We start from the raw sequence: 14,335 nt of genomic DNA on the forward strand, positions 1-14,335 counted from the left end.
CACTGTTGTTGCCAACACTGAGCTCCTGCACAATCTCCCCTTGCCTTGTCCTCTCCTTTACCATGGGAGCCGTAGGATAGAGGGACATTTCGCCCTGAATGTGCTACTGAAGCAGGAGACTCCTGACAGCCTCCTCTTCTCTAGAGCCCTAGGAAGAGGCTGTCAGTGATGGGCAGTGCTGAGAGGGGCACAAGTGAGGCCCTGTGTTGGAGCAGCACTGCAGCTGCCGGAGCCCATTACGGTACAGCAGGGCCTCGTTAGCACTTTTAGTTATGTTCACTTGTGATTAGTTACGGTGGAATTGTTGTAGGACAGGCTTGCTTAAGCAGAAATTAACCATAAACATAAAGCATAAATTATAAGAATGCATAGGGGAAACTCCTCTAAAAATACAGTGTTCAGCTGACAAGGCAAATTCCTGATCAAACAAGCAGCTGTTATTACAGCGTTATTTTGGTTTCATTAGCAAAGGTGTCAAAAGATGGATGGGCATTGGCTGTGGTGGCTCCTCCGACTGAAGCCCAGTGAGATGGGAGCCAGACTGCACCATGCTCTGGCCTGGAAGAGTGAGAGAAGAAAGGAGGTGAGGAGTGCTGCCAGCCAGCAGGGAGCAGGAGAACTTTGCTGGGGTGCAGGGTGTGCCCAAAGGCAGGGACAGCCACTACTGGCAGTGCAGCATGGACCAAGAGTCCTGATCTTTAGTGGTCCCTGGGGTCTGTGCCACCAGAATGGCAGAGGATGAAGATCAGGTTGTTGGGATCTGGGCTATGACAATGGTGAGTCCTTAAGTGGATGCTGCCACAGCAGGATCAGGTTGCCCCGTGAAAACTACGATGAATTATTAGCCGGGGAGAAACTCTGAAAATTGAGTGTAACTTCTGGTATTTTCTGGTTTGAAGAGCAGAAATAACAGCCCTTTTTTCCCTGATGGAGAGTGATTTTCACTCATTTCTAGATAAAGTTTTCATTTAGTTTGGCTTTCTTCTTCTTTTGCCTGAATGTCACAGGTCTTTTCCCATCTACAGTTTTGCAAAAAGGCTGTGATGTTCTTGTGAAATACTTCAGTGTGGATAAATGAGGTTTTTAGGTCAGTTCTGCTTACCTAGGCTTATCTCAATCCCCCTCCATATCTGGATAACCTCTTCTGTCCCTTTTCCCAGCTGCCCTGGGTGACGCTGGAGCGCTGCAACAGGACAGGCGGCAGTACGGTCCCCCATCAGAAGAGACTGTGGTGCTCATGCTGTGGTCTCTCATGACCCAGAGGGCTGCTGTCAGCTCTCTGATGACCAGAGGAAGCTCTAACCCTGGTGTATGGTGGACACGTCCCAGTTTAAATCCTGCATGCGACTCTGGTTTGACGGCATAGATACAAGAAAAGGTCAGTAGAAATTTGGCAGACATGTTTATGGGCAAAGTGATAGATGAAACAGTAACAATCATTTAAAAAAAAATGTATGGAGCTGAACTGTTTTGAGAAAAGTAGCAGAACTGGAATGCCTGCTGCTGGCATAGCACTCAATCAGCCCTGGAAAAGCACGTTGGTGCTGAGATGGGTGCAGAGCAGGCAGGTGGCTGGGGCCATGCTTTGGGATCGGTGGGCTTACTGCCGATGGTTGATCTTTGCAAATGTAGGGCCTTTGCCCTGTCCACCCACAGCTGCTTGCTATTCTTGCTTTCCTATCAGGGCCACAGTTCAAGGTCTGGAGAGGCACATGTGGAAATGGAGCTGCAGAGAGAGTTCTCCCTCCCCGGCACACCTCCCTGTGCCATCCCACCACCCACCTGAGAGCAGGGTGACAATTTGATGGGGGGAGTTGGTGGAAGGGGAGGGACTGGAGGAGGAGAGAGGGGAGCCTTTCCCTTAACTCTTGCTGGATCTCCCTGGCGTGCAGTGCAGTGGATTCCCCATCTGGACACTGGTGAGACGGGACTGGCTTGCCTGGCAGATCCCACATGGGTGCAGGTGAGATGGGCATCTGCTCGCCTGCAGGTCTGGCTGGGAGTGGGCCAGTGAATTTGTGAGGGAAAACAATTCCCAGCAAAAGGATAGAGGGCTGGAGGGTGGGGAGCAATTATCAGTTTGGATCAGCACAGGGAACAGCTTGCTCCTAATGGTTCCTGTCGGACAGAGCAGGCAGTTGTGCTGCCAAGAAGCGGTGGATACCTGAAGGATGGGCAATTGGCACTGAAGGCTGCAGTAGAGCGAGAGAAGGCCTCATGCAGAAGAAAGGTGGAGAAAGACATAAGAGGGGGCCAGAGAGGGATGGGAATGAAGAGCAGCAATAGCTAGGTAGTGATATGTAGGGGAAAAGCTTCAAGGCAAGCAGGAGGCAGTGACTCCTACCATGCTACCCTGCAGATTGCTGACCCTGTGCTAGTGCGTGGCTCGGCGGTGCAGCTCCAAGAGGTGCTTTCTGCTCCTTATCCTTCCTGCTCAGGGTGTCCTTGGGATCTGTTCCCAGTTAGGGGTGAAGAACCAGCCTGGGGGAGGGCAGGGAGAAGGCAAGATCTGTGCATGTGCAGAAGCCCTGATCTGAGGGTGTGTTTGTGAACAAACCCAAGCAGATCACGTGGGGGTTTCATAACATCTGATCCACATCTCCTTAAATCAACAACAGTGCTTTTAAAGCAATCACTGTGGTGAACGGGGGCTTTCATCCAATGTCATTGGAAATGCTATTGCCTTAGTTTTCTTCACTGAGAACTCGAAATATAAGGGTCTGAACCTTGGACCTGGCCTTCACAGCTCTGCAGAAGCCCATCAGTGCTGAGTGTGGGGCTGAAGATGTGGTCCCTGATGAGGTCTGCCCAGCAGGCCCTGTGTCTTACTGCTGCCTGCTGGTGCTCCGGGCAGGGCCCCAAGGCTTCAGTGCACATCCGCGTGCTTCCCGAGCTTGAAGCTCTGTGAAGGAGCAGCCCTGCAGCCACTGTATCCCCTGCCTTGGACTCTGTCCTGTCCGTGTGGGTCTGCACGACAGGTCACTGTCCTGCCCCGGTAGAACCTCTCTGCTGCCTGTGCGCCTTGGCTGGCAGCCAGGCGTCCAGCTAGACCCAGGCTCCAACCAGCATTTGGAGACTCCAACCAGGCCCAGGCTGCTGCGGGGCTCGGGTCTTCATGGTCTTCTGTGGCTTTACCCTCTGCAGCAGGAACGATGAGCTGCAGGCACCAAAGAGCCAGTGTGAGGAAGAAACAAGCCTGCACTGCTCTTAGCATGGGTTGTGTTTCTCTGCTAGTAGAGGACAATGAGGAAAGGCTTGGTCCTTTCCTGCAAGGGAGTGCACTCTGCTCACCTTGCAGCTTGCGTCATAGATATACATGTCATTAGCATCTTTACAGATGCTCCTACTCTCATTCTTGCTGGTGTCAGTAAGCAGCAAAAATGCTGAATGCAGGAGTATTGCCCTTTTTTCATGTTGGAGAAAATGCAAGCCAGGTCTGATCCTCGTGGCAGGATGGCATGGATCCTCATGGCATGGGTCCACTGTGCCCCAAGAACCTTGATGCCTTGAGATACCCTGTATCACCCACATCACTCAAAAGTTAATCAAGAATTGTAAAGAAGCCAGGTAGCTTTCAACATCTAGAAAAGAAAGGCATTTTAATTTGAACTTGTGTCCGGGAACTGATCACTTTTCTCTCGCTATACTTTTTCTTGCCCTTCTTCTTGCAGCTGGAGCGAGCCATGCTCCAGACAAGTTCAGGTTTGGGAGCAGCAATCACTATTCATGTTGCTGGGAAGAGGTACTGCTCCCATTTCCCTGTACATCTTGCGTCTCTGCCCTGCTCCAGCAGCAGCACTGCTCCTCTGGACTGCTCTTTCAGCTGTACCCTGGCACTGTACCCTTGTTCTCTGTCCTTGTTCCCTCCTCACCATTGGCATGTGGTACAGGATTCCAGCTGCCAGTTCATATCATGTAGCCTACAAATTTCCTGCATTGTCCTGCTCCTCCTTGCATAACACAGCACAGCCTGCCTTTCTGATTCCTCCCTCCCCACCTCAATTTGCAGTTCATGTGCTTGACTGCTACTTCTTCCACAATAAAGCCAGGACACATAAATGCAATGCTGTCTTCAGCCATCAACTGTGACTCTGCCTCCTGCAACTCAAACAGCACCTACCAGTGTCCAAAGGTGCTTTACATTGCGCTTCCTCTGGTGAGCGTTATCTTCTGCTTTTTGATATGGTATCAATTGCTGATTCACTGTTTGCTCCTGAGACTGCCCTCTTCTCGTTTGCCTAGAGATAAAACAGCAGAAGAGGGTCAAACAGAGGTCAGCTGCCCAGAGGCAGGGCTCTTGAGTGGTGACACTGGGCTTGTGGGAAGGCAACCTTCTCCCTCCTATGTCAGAACTCCTGGTGGCTTCCTTCTCTTTTTACTCTTGTTCCTCATCTCATATGAGCAGTCCTCAGTCCTTTTTGCCTTAGAAGGGACTGAGGTACCACTAGGATTTGCTTTCAAATGATGCTTTCATTCTCCTCTTTCTGATTCTTGCCTCTCTCTTTAATGACAGTTTGCAACCAAACACAATCAGTAAGTATTGCTTTTCTGCATAGTGCTTTTGGCATGTGGGACTGAACTGGCTCACAGCACTTCAGCTGTGTCCTGGGCCTTGCTTGCCTTGAGTGGCCATATGGGAAAGATCCCATGGCTGCAGGCCAACAAAACCCCAAAATTGTGAACACTGAGAGACGTGGTTACCTCAGCCAGCTTCTGAGGAAGGGACTTGCTTGAGGCTGCCTGCGTGCTGTCTGCTCTCTTTTCAGTGACAGGCAGAATCCAGGAGGATTCTGATTGTTGCAGCATTTACAGCTTGTGGAGAAAAAACTTGGCTGCTGGCACACACCATGCCCTGTTCCAAACCTGCCCTGTTCCCTCTGTGGGGAGAGGACAGGTCATGTCTGCAAGGCCTGGCCTGGAAAATCATAGAATTGTTTGAATTGGAAGGAACTTTTAGAGGTCATGTGGTCCAACCTCCATGCAATGAACAGTCATCCACAGGTAGATTGCTTAGAGCCCCATCCAGCCTGACCTTGATTGTCTCCAGGGATGGGGTATCCACCACCTCTCTGGGCAACTTGCTCCAGGCACCTTACTGATGGACTGGGGGTTGAAAATACAGTAGGGCATCTCTGAAAGTGGCTGGTGAGGTTGGAAGGAGATGAGGTCAGAGGATGGAGGTGGTGGATGAGTGGCAGAACTGTGGGCTATGCCAGGGGCATCTCAGTCATGGGAAAGACCTCATGGCAAAGGAACAAAAGAGACAGAGGGAAGGAGCCAGTTTTCTTCAAACTTTGATAATGAGAGAGCAGAAGAATTGCAGGCAGGCAGTGAGAAGCAAAGTATTTTTTCCAAGCTTGTGTATTAAGGACAGAAATATCTAAAGGAAGAAGAAAATGCACGTCAGGAAAGATGTAACACAGTGGGTGTCTGGGCTGCTGTGGGAGACTCATATTATTCCTAGCTGGAAACAAGAAGCTATTTGAGTCCCCATCTGGCCTGGGAACATATAGGGCAAGAGCACAGTGGGAGTAGATGTTTCAGAAAAGAAGCAGGAGTTGTGTGAATAGGCTTCTTCATAGAAACAGCAGGCAATGCAGAGGAGGAAAATCTGATGTGTAATGCTGTGTATCACTTCGCTTGGGAAGGGAGAAATGGGAGCTTGAGACACAAAGGGCCCAAACTTTGGGCACTGGTTTAATCTACCAACCATACCTAGTTGAAAAGGTTTATTTCCATAACTTGGGTGCTTCTCCCTTTTTTGCAATAGGAAAATAAAGCCACAAGCGCAGTATCTCCCCTGCTGATCCATGCTTTCCTAGGGTGGCATTCCAGATTCTACTCTTCATGTTGGCCTGTTCTGGGGCCACAGGATGGGGTCAGAGCAGGTCAGAACCCATGTCCTGCTCCAGATATCCCTGATAGCAGCACTGGGGCTCTGGACTAGCACTCAGCACTGCCTCCTGGGCTGGGCAGAGGAGGTGGCTGCCCATCAGTGAGCTTCCCTGCCCCTCTCAGAGACAGGGCTAACACACAACCAGGGAAAACACAAATATTAGTAGAAATAGACTGCTTCTTGGATCTCCTTGCATTAAAAGAACAAAAGCAAAGAATTAGCCAAGTCCTCTCCTGTCAGCTTTTCATGACATCCTCAATAAGCCCAGACTTAAGCATCATTGTACTTGATAATGTGCCCTGGACTGCAGCAAATTGGGACATGCCAAGGACTGTGACAGATCAAACATGTTTCATTAAGTACGTGCTATTTTTTTCTCTCCCATTTGACAGTGCGAGGAGCTCTGCTACTCTCAGAGCCGAGGAGGCTGTGCTGCAGCATCTGAATGAACTGATGAGCCAGCTGGCAGCCCTGCAGCAGGCAGGCAGCAGGGAGAGGGTCCTTCAGAAGCCAGGAAAAGGCCGGCAGCAGGGCCTGGCCCTTCCCCTTCACATCCATCCCAGCAGGGAAGCAAAGTGGAAGGGGCAAAGGTGGAGCTGAAAAGCTTTCAGGTTTAATGGGGAACCAGAATCTTTGTGCAGTGTTTTTCAGCAGGCAGACACGTAGCCTTGAAAATGCCCTCCAATGGCCCCTAACTGCCCTTCTCTGTGCTATAAGCCCCACTGCTCTTGCTGCAGCTCATCTTACTAAAGGCAGTGTTAGAACTTTGTATGTGATTCAGTCTTCTGCTTTCAGAGTCTGTGGAAAGGCCAACCCTATGCTGGGGTGCATCGTGCACAGCATTGCCAGCCAGTTGAGGGAAGCGATTGTCCCACTCCACACTGCACCAGCGGAGCCTCACCTTGAGTACTGTGTGCAGTTTGAAGTGCCACAGTACAAAAAGGGCATAAAACTATGAGAGCGTCCAAAGGAGGGCTAAAGAGATGAAGGAGGTTCTGGAGGGCAAAGTGTGAAAGTGAGGGCCCTGGGTTTGCTCAGTGCAGAGCAGAGGAGCTGAGGGGAGGCCTGATGGCGGCTGCAGCTCCGCACAGGAAGCGGAGGGGCAGCGCCGAGCTCTGCTCCGTGTGACAGCGACAGGGCCGAGGGAACGGCATGGAGCTGCGTCAGGGGAGGGCAGCCGGGGGTCAGGGACAGAGTCTGCAGCACAGGGCGGTGGGTATGGAACGGGCTGCCCAGGGCAGCGGGCACGGCCCCAAGTGCTGGAGGTCAAGGGGCATTGGGTCACCGCTCTCAGACACCGGGTTTGGTGCTGTGTGGAGCCAGGGGTTGTGCCCAATGATCCTTATGAGTCCTTTCCAACTTGAGAGATTCAGTGACTCTATAAAATTGTGCTGCTGATGTCAAAGGGAAGTGTAGGGGCCCCTTAGCATGAAGGCAGATGCGGACGCAAAGGCCTGGGTATTTACAGAGCAATTGATGTTTTACACTGTGGTCTGGTTTCTTTTCTGTACTTGAATGACAGAAAATATGCCTTCTGCCAAAACCTGCTTGCTTTGCTATGCACATTCACTAAAAATTGCCTTTTCATATGCAAGTGTCTTTCTCTGCCTGAGGACCTGATATATCCAGAGGGTTAGCATTTAGGAAATGATTTCATTTGCATTAGGCAACTTGCAGAAGCAAATGAGACCCAGTGATAATGATGCTGTCTTGTGTGAAGCAAGCTCAAGCATCAAGGATCAACCTGATCCTGCTTCCCTCTCACCCTGTTGAACACTGCACCAAAAGAAACGCCATGGTGTTTTTATGCTACCAGGCCAGTTTGTTAGTAAGACCATACCTATTGTTATTCCCAGTTGCCTCAGGCTTTCTGATTGTCCTTACACACTAGCTAGCCTTAAGTGAGAAAACTGGAGAGAACGTACAAAGAGAGAAAGAATGGTGTCCATATGAGACTGCAAAATGTTAGATTGGTTTGGAGGTCCTGTAAGGTGGAGTAAAATGTGGTGAGGTATTGCTCATTCTATTGGCTTGGAGAGGTCCCTGGACTGAGCCACTTCCAGAACCTTGCCTGGATTTCACCTGGGCACTCAATGGTCCAGGGGAGATCCAGGGACAGAGGAAGAGATGAACAGTGTGGGCAGCACAGATACCTATCTCTGCTGATCCTTGGTAATGGGGATGGCCCCTTAGGATGGAAGGGGGAAGAAGTAGAAGTGATGTTAAGATACCTACCAAACCACCAGCAAGCTAATGTGAAGAGAGAAAGCCCTCGTTTCTTTGCACTTAAGACAGTGGGGATGGAAGCCTTTCAGAGACGTTGTTACTTTGGAGGGATTTGCTTCCAGTGCAGCTTCCTAAGTCAAGCAAGGGAACATGTATCCCTGATGCATGTTGCTGATACCAACTGGCCCTTCTAAGGCCAACTTCTGAGCAAAGCCACCAGCAAGATGTAGCTACAGCTAGGACTTCCCTGGCACAGTTCATCATCTACCCTGTTCATGTTAAGGCTGTGCTTCCCCTGTGCATCCTTACACCAGGTAACCCATTAGGGCATGCTTTTGAGGAGGATTATTTCAGATGGGTAAAAGAAGTTTCCTGTCTTTACCCTTAATCTTCTCTTTATAATCAAATACTAGGAATCAATGTGAAGATGTTGTCAACAAGAAGATTTATTCTGACTTGAGTGAATTTTGGCTAGATTTAGACTGACTCTGTGTACAGTAGAAAACTGCATTTTGCAATAAGCAATGACTAATCTTGTTTAATTAAGATGACGCTACGGATAGCTCATTATTCTGTATAGATTAGAAAATGTCTTCCTTGTTCCACCCCTTAGGCCCAGCCACATTCAGTGTGGCTTCTCAAGCAGTGAGTGAATTTTCTCTGTGATTCCATAGCTCTGCTTTCTCCTGCAAATTTTTCTTTCACTTTTGCACTCAAGGTGACAGTAGGAATGGGTCTGTTGTTGCGGCTGGTCCCCTCACTCCTTTTCCCACCAGTGGCTCTCTGCACCTGCATTCTGTTTCTCCTCTGTCCCACAGAGCCATGACCAGAGCCACAGTCAAGAAGGCAGAGCCCAATGGGGCACTTGCAGTTCCTGAAGAGACAGAAGAGGAGGAAATGGAAGAGCGAGGCCAGTGGAGCAGCAAAGTGGAGTTTGTGCTGTCTGTAGCTGGAGAGATCATTGGTCTGGGTAATGTGTGGAGGTTCCCATACCTCTGCTACAAGAATGGCGGTGGTAAGTTGTTAGTAAGAGTTGTTCTTGGTCTGCAGACCATTTCTGGGCCTATTTCTCCCAGTGGGTGCTGCTTCTCAAAGCAGCTCTGCTGAGTTTTAATTACAAATGAATCTTTTAGGAGAGGAGCTCTACCTCTCAGGAACTGTTTGAGGCTGTTGGGTTTGAGGCTGTTCAGAGACACATATGGTCTTCCAAAATGAGCTGTAAGGGGTCAGAAAGACAGCATCAACCTCCTTCTGCATCATTACCTTTCCCACTCTATCTATTACCCCCACCTCTCTCAGGACCTTGTTATAGAGGAGGAAAGGCTTTGATGGTGCCAGTATCCTTGCTAAAGCCTGGTATGTCCTTCCTGGCACCTGGGTGCTCTCTTCCTTCTTCAGAAAACTTGAACTCCCACCTGCAACTCTCACAGGGCTGGCTGCCCTGTGGTTATGAGGGCAACACAGTGTTTTATTATGCCACCATAACTCAGCTCCAGAAGTGATGGAAGCTGAAGCATCTTATCTTGTTGTATGGGGAAATATAAGACAGAAGAGACATCTTTGAGAATATATGAGAAGGGTTTTCTGAGGATGGAAAGAAGGATGCAGCTACCACTTTCCCAGGAGCAGTTCTGCCAGTGGTCAACACACTGCTAGGGAAATCTGTCCCCAGGAATAATCTATTCCCTTCCCTTTTGTTTCTTATGTGGCTGCCCCTTTCACAATAACAATGCAATAAAATCATTAAGTGGTTAAAAAATAAGCTTTCTCATAACAATAAAACATAGCTGGGGAGGAAAAAGAGAATAATTGGCTGCCTAGCTTTTGTTAGCATGTTTCCCTTGCCTTAAGTATTTTTCCCCTGCAGACTATATCTCAAAGGCCATTCTTCCGCCATGTGCTGTAAGCTGTCACCAACAGATTACTGATTCAGCTGTTCTTCATCCCAAGATTACCAAATTCTCATCCTGTGTGTTGTTTCTGGAGTTCTTCCAAATCAAGCTGGAGTCAGTACAATGTCACCTCTGAGCCAGATGGGGGTTGGATGAGAAGATGGTTTAAGAAAATAGAAAGAGTCTTTACTTGAACCTGGGGTCGTTTTTTAAGTAGATTCTTTAGTTACCTTCTTTGAGATTGTGATGGCAGTAAGTCAGAAAAGCACAGGATACTTAACGCAGGTGCTGCACATTATTGAACAGCCCATTCTGCAGTGATGATTTGAGAGAAAGGTCATGTTTTTTGCATGGAAGTTCTTTCCTGGGCTTGGATGATACCTTTACATAGTATATGTCTATATTATCCAGTCCAGTAGTCCTGGACTGTTATGACTGTATGTCTATATGTTATGACTGTAGGGGAAACATTTCTTTCTCCAATGCTCCAGGGAAACAAATGGACAACAAACAAATGGACAACAAACTAGTTTGTTGAGACAACCTGCTCTCTTTCCCATGACACTAAAATATATCCTTACCATTGGAAAAGCCCTTCACATTGTTGCAAAAAAAAAAGGTATTTTTGCCTTTTGTTACTTCTCCACTGCTGCCAGCCTGGGAATGGTGTCCTGTTACCTTTCTCTACCTTCCAATGCAGTGAAACAGTTATAAAGTTGTGAAGACTGATGAAATAAAAACAATCATGTTAATTTTTTGTAAATCAACTGACTGTAAGCTTGTGTATGGTTTCACTTCAAGTTTGATCTAATTGCTCAGCATCCTGTAGTTGCTATAGAATCATAAGGAAAGGAGGTCTGTTTCTTTCATAAGGAAAGGAGAGCTTTCTTGCTGAGCCTCCTTTAGTGGAGAAGCAAAGAGGGGAGGAGATGGCAGTTGGAGTATCAGCTGGTAACAGCCGGGGAAGGTTAAGGGAGACAAGGCAGGAAAGGTATAAGAAAGCCCTCATTGCTCAGAATAAAACAGGTCAGCCTTTGAGACATAATACCAAAGGAGAGGGTCTGGCCTGCTGGAAGGCTCCCACATGCACAGGATAATAAAATTGTCCTGCAGATTTGTTGCAAAGGGGTCTTGTAACAGCAAAGGAGCAGCTGCCTCTGGTTTAGCTTAAGCAGTTTCCACTGCCTGCTCTGCAAACCTGTAAGGAGGCTGTGAACCGAGTTCCCTGCCTCCACCCTCAGGTCCCCTGTAGCTACAGCACAGCTGTGTTTAGAGAAAATCTGGATCAGCTTGTTATTGTAACATTGCTGGCTTAAAAACAAGAGGAAATGCTCCTAATTGCTAATTATCCTTCATGAGAAGGAATTTCAGCATGAGTGGCAGTGCTGGCAGGGGAGAATTGGGACCTGGGGACAAAGCCTGTTCCTGTTGAGGCCCTCATTTCTGCTGTCCACACTGCTGCTGCTCCCCAGGCACTGGCAGTGGGAGATGCTCATGACTAAATTTTGCTGTGTGATGGAAGGACCCTGACAGAAAGACATCTACCCTGACTTGCTTTGCTTTTACTGCCTGTCTTTGGAGGGGAGTGAAAATGTGGAAGCCTCACACTCTTTATTTTAATGAAATACCAAAGAGAGAAGTTAAACTTTTTCATTTTGAAAATGCTAGAAAGATACTCTTTTGCCATCCCTCTACTTCCATTCTTTCAAGTGCAAACTACTTGTCTAATTTGATGTGAAATCTGTCTCAAGCGAATTTATACTCCAATAGATTTATTATTTATCAAGAAATGCCACAGTCCCCAGGTTTGTATCCTCCAAGCAAGTTTTCTGTGACTCCCAGGACAGGCAGAACAAATGCAATTATGTGAAGCAAGGGCTCCTCGTGCTTTGCCTGTCTCCTGCTGAAAGTGAGCATGAAGTTGGGGAATGATAACAGGGACACTTTTGTAAGTGTGGTCTTTTCCAGTCAAACAGCTCTACCTTACCTCTAGCCATTGGCCAACACAAATGCAGCAGTACTGCAGAAGCATGAGGCAGACCAGACTTGTATTTTTCCAAGAACTGATGAAGTAAGAGAACTTTTTCTTTTGCAGAGGCCACACAGTTAATTCAGGGAAATATTTCTGTTTACATCTAGAGGATTCTAGCTGTGGCCCAAGGTATCTGTAAGGGGTGTGTAGGGTAAGGTTTTAAAGAGGTTCCTGAGGCAGTATCTGATCTCTCTTTGCAGGAGCATTCCTCATCCCCTACCTCATCTTTCTCTTCACCTGTGGGATCCCACTGTTCCTTCTGGAGACAGCACTGGGGCAGTACACCAGCCAAGGAGGGGTCACTGCCTGGAGGAAGATCTGTCCCATCTTTGAAGGTGAGTCAATTTACAGGAACTGCTGGCAGCACTTTCTAAAAATTAGTGACTCAGAGCCTCTTTTGGAAGCATTATTCTGCTTCTCTTTCCCTCTCTTTCTTTCTCTCTCTTCCACATTTCCTCCTTTCCCTTTCCCTTTCTGTTTCCCTTTCCTTTTCCCTTTCCTTTCTTCGTTTTTTTCCTATTCCCCCTCCCTTCCTTTCTCTCGCAGCCCTGTTTTCTCTCCTGGTGCCTGCTGTGTGTGCTGGTGATTCCTGTAGGTGACTAAAAGTGAGTGATGCTGGGAAAAAGGGTATGTGTTGACAGACAAAAACCTCCACGGAAGCTGGGACAAATGCTCATGAGAGAATGAGACTGATGTCCTGCATACTGGGGTTCTTGTGCTGCAGCCACCACACTGACAGCCTGAAGCTAGGCTGGGACTAAGGTACAGGTATAAGAACTAGGACTCCTGAGCTCATGGAAGAAGATTGCTAAATGGCTTTAAGATGTTAATGAATTTAACTTCCACAATTCTTCTGCCCAGAGGAGAGTCTATTACACTCATTTTATGGGCAGAGACTCATAGAATCATAATGGTTGAAAAAGACTACTAAGATTGTTAAGTCCAAATGCCAGCCCAACAGCACCATACCACTACATGTGTCCCACAGTGCCACATCCACATGGTTCTTGAATGCCTCCGGGGCAGTGACTCCACCCCCACCCTGAGCAGCCTGTGCCAATGTGTCATCGCTCTTTCTGAGAAGGAATGTTTCCTAACATCCAACTCTGCTGGTGCAACTTGAGGCCATTCCTTCTGATTCTATCACTGTTACTTGGGAAAAGAAGTTGACCCTCACATCTCTGCAACCTCCTTTCAGTGTCTGATAAGGTCTTCTCTGAGCCTCCTCTTCTCCAGACTGAACAATCTCAGTTCCCTCAGCCACTCCCCACAAGACCTGTGCTCCAAACCCTTCACATCTTTGTTGCCTTTCTCTGGACATATTCCAGGGCCTCAATGTCTTTCTTGTAGTGAGGGGCCCAAAACCGAGCACAGTACTTATAGTGCAACCTTACCAGTGCCAAAGGAAAGAGAAGCCTATATTCAGGCAAATTAAATACCAGCACATGAGCTGGAGGCAGACAGCAATGGTATCTCTAAGGGAGCTGACAGCCAGTTTTCAGCAGATGAATTTAGGCTTTCTGACCCAATGACTTTTCTGGTGTCTCAGTGAGTGATGAGCCCAAAGACCCAAGGGCAGAGCTCGTCTCCTATATATGGTCTTTTGCCCCATCACCATATTTTATGATTGGTGTACATCACCAGTGAGAATTCTTCTTGCCCAAGTCTTTCCAGAAGAAATAAACTCACCTGTATTTCTTTTTTTTCAAGGCTATACGTCTTGTTTTCCTGAAGGTGAGGCAGTGTAATATAACAGCGCTAGTATCAGAAAAATATTTTCTCATCAGTGAAAAGTTTTCTCCCTCTGCTCCACCATATAGCTGTCTAGAGATACCAGCAACATTTCTTGTCTTCATAAAATCCCTTCTCTTTCCTAGAGGTAGCTCTTACTCTATTCTCTAGTGACCTATGCTTGGCGTTACACTCTGCTTACTATAGCATGCACTATGCCATTTTTTGTTTTTGGGGAGGGGGTGGGGGATGAATTTAGACATTTGACATCTGATGGCCTTCTCAGAGGCTTTGTTTTTCTTCACAGGAATTGGATATTCCTCGCAAGTCATTGAGACCTATCTAAACATCTACTATATCATTATACTGTCCTGGGCACTCTTCTACCTGTTCAGCTCATTCACCACTGTACTACCATGGGCCAGCTGCAATAACCCTTGGAACTCAGGTATACCTTCCTCTGGTTGGCTTCTGGTTGGAGGAAAGGTAGGAGATGGAGTCTCAGTTTTCAAATAGATTCATGCAGTCACAGATTCATAGATTTCTTTTCCCCCTTCC

At 47.8% G+C, this 14,335-nt stretch overlaps 1 protein-coding gene and 1 long non-coding RNA gene across 5 annotated transcripts in view; one reads left to right on the forward strand and one right to left on the reverse strand.

The window, feature by feature from the left end:
- Positions 1-448: 448 nt before the first annotated feature.
- Positions 449-2,427, reverse strand: LOC128073114 (uncharacterized). Of its 2 annotated transcripts, none has more exons than XR_008202629.1 (3): positions 2,345-2,427; positions 1,103-1,349; positions 449-558 (listed from the first exon to the last, which is right to left on the reverse strand). It is a non-coding gene; the product is annotated as an uncharacterized LOC128073114 (long non-coding RNA). The 2 variants fall into 2 exon arrangements; XR_008202628.1 differs by having other exon boundaries at positions 2,369-2,424.
- Positions 1,280-14,335, forward strand: part of SLC6A12 (solute carrier family 6 member 12) — a 37,489-nt gene continuing 24,433 nt past the window's right edge. The window contains exons 1-4 of one of the 3 annotated variants that reach the window (XM_052667510.1): positions 1,280-1,378; positions 8,941-9,137; positions 12,247-12,381; positions 14,085-14,225. In XM_052667510.1, coding sequence (XP_052523470.1) covers positions 8,945-9,137; positions 12,247-12,381; positions 14,085-14,225 — 469 coding nt within the window. In that variant the 5' untranslated portion in view covers positions 1,280-1,378; positions 8,941-8,944. Of the gene's footprint in view, positions 1,379-1,812; positions 1,964-8,940; positions 9,138-12,246; positions 12,382-14,084; positions 14,226-14,335 lie in introns of those variants that run through there. The other 2 variants (XM_052667509.1, XM_052667511.1) reach the window with 2 other exon arrangements.

The sequence above is a fragment of the Tympanuchus pallidicinctus genome, unplaced genomic scaffold (assembly GCF_026119805.1).
Source record: "Tympanuchus pallidicinctus isolate F22 unplaced genomic scaffold, pur_lepc_1.0 scaffold8, whole genome shotgun sequence".
NCBI lineage: Eukaryota > Metazoa > Chordata > Aves > Galliformes > Phasianidae > Tympanuchus > Tympanuchus pallidicinctus.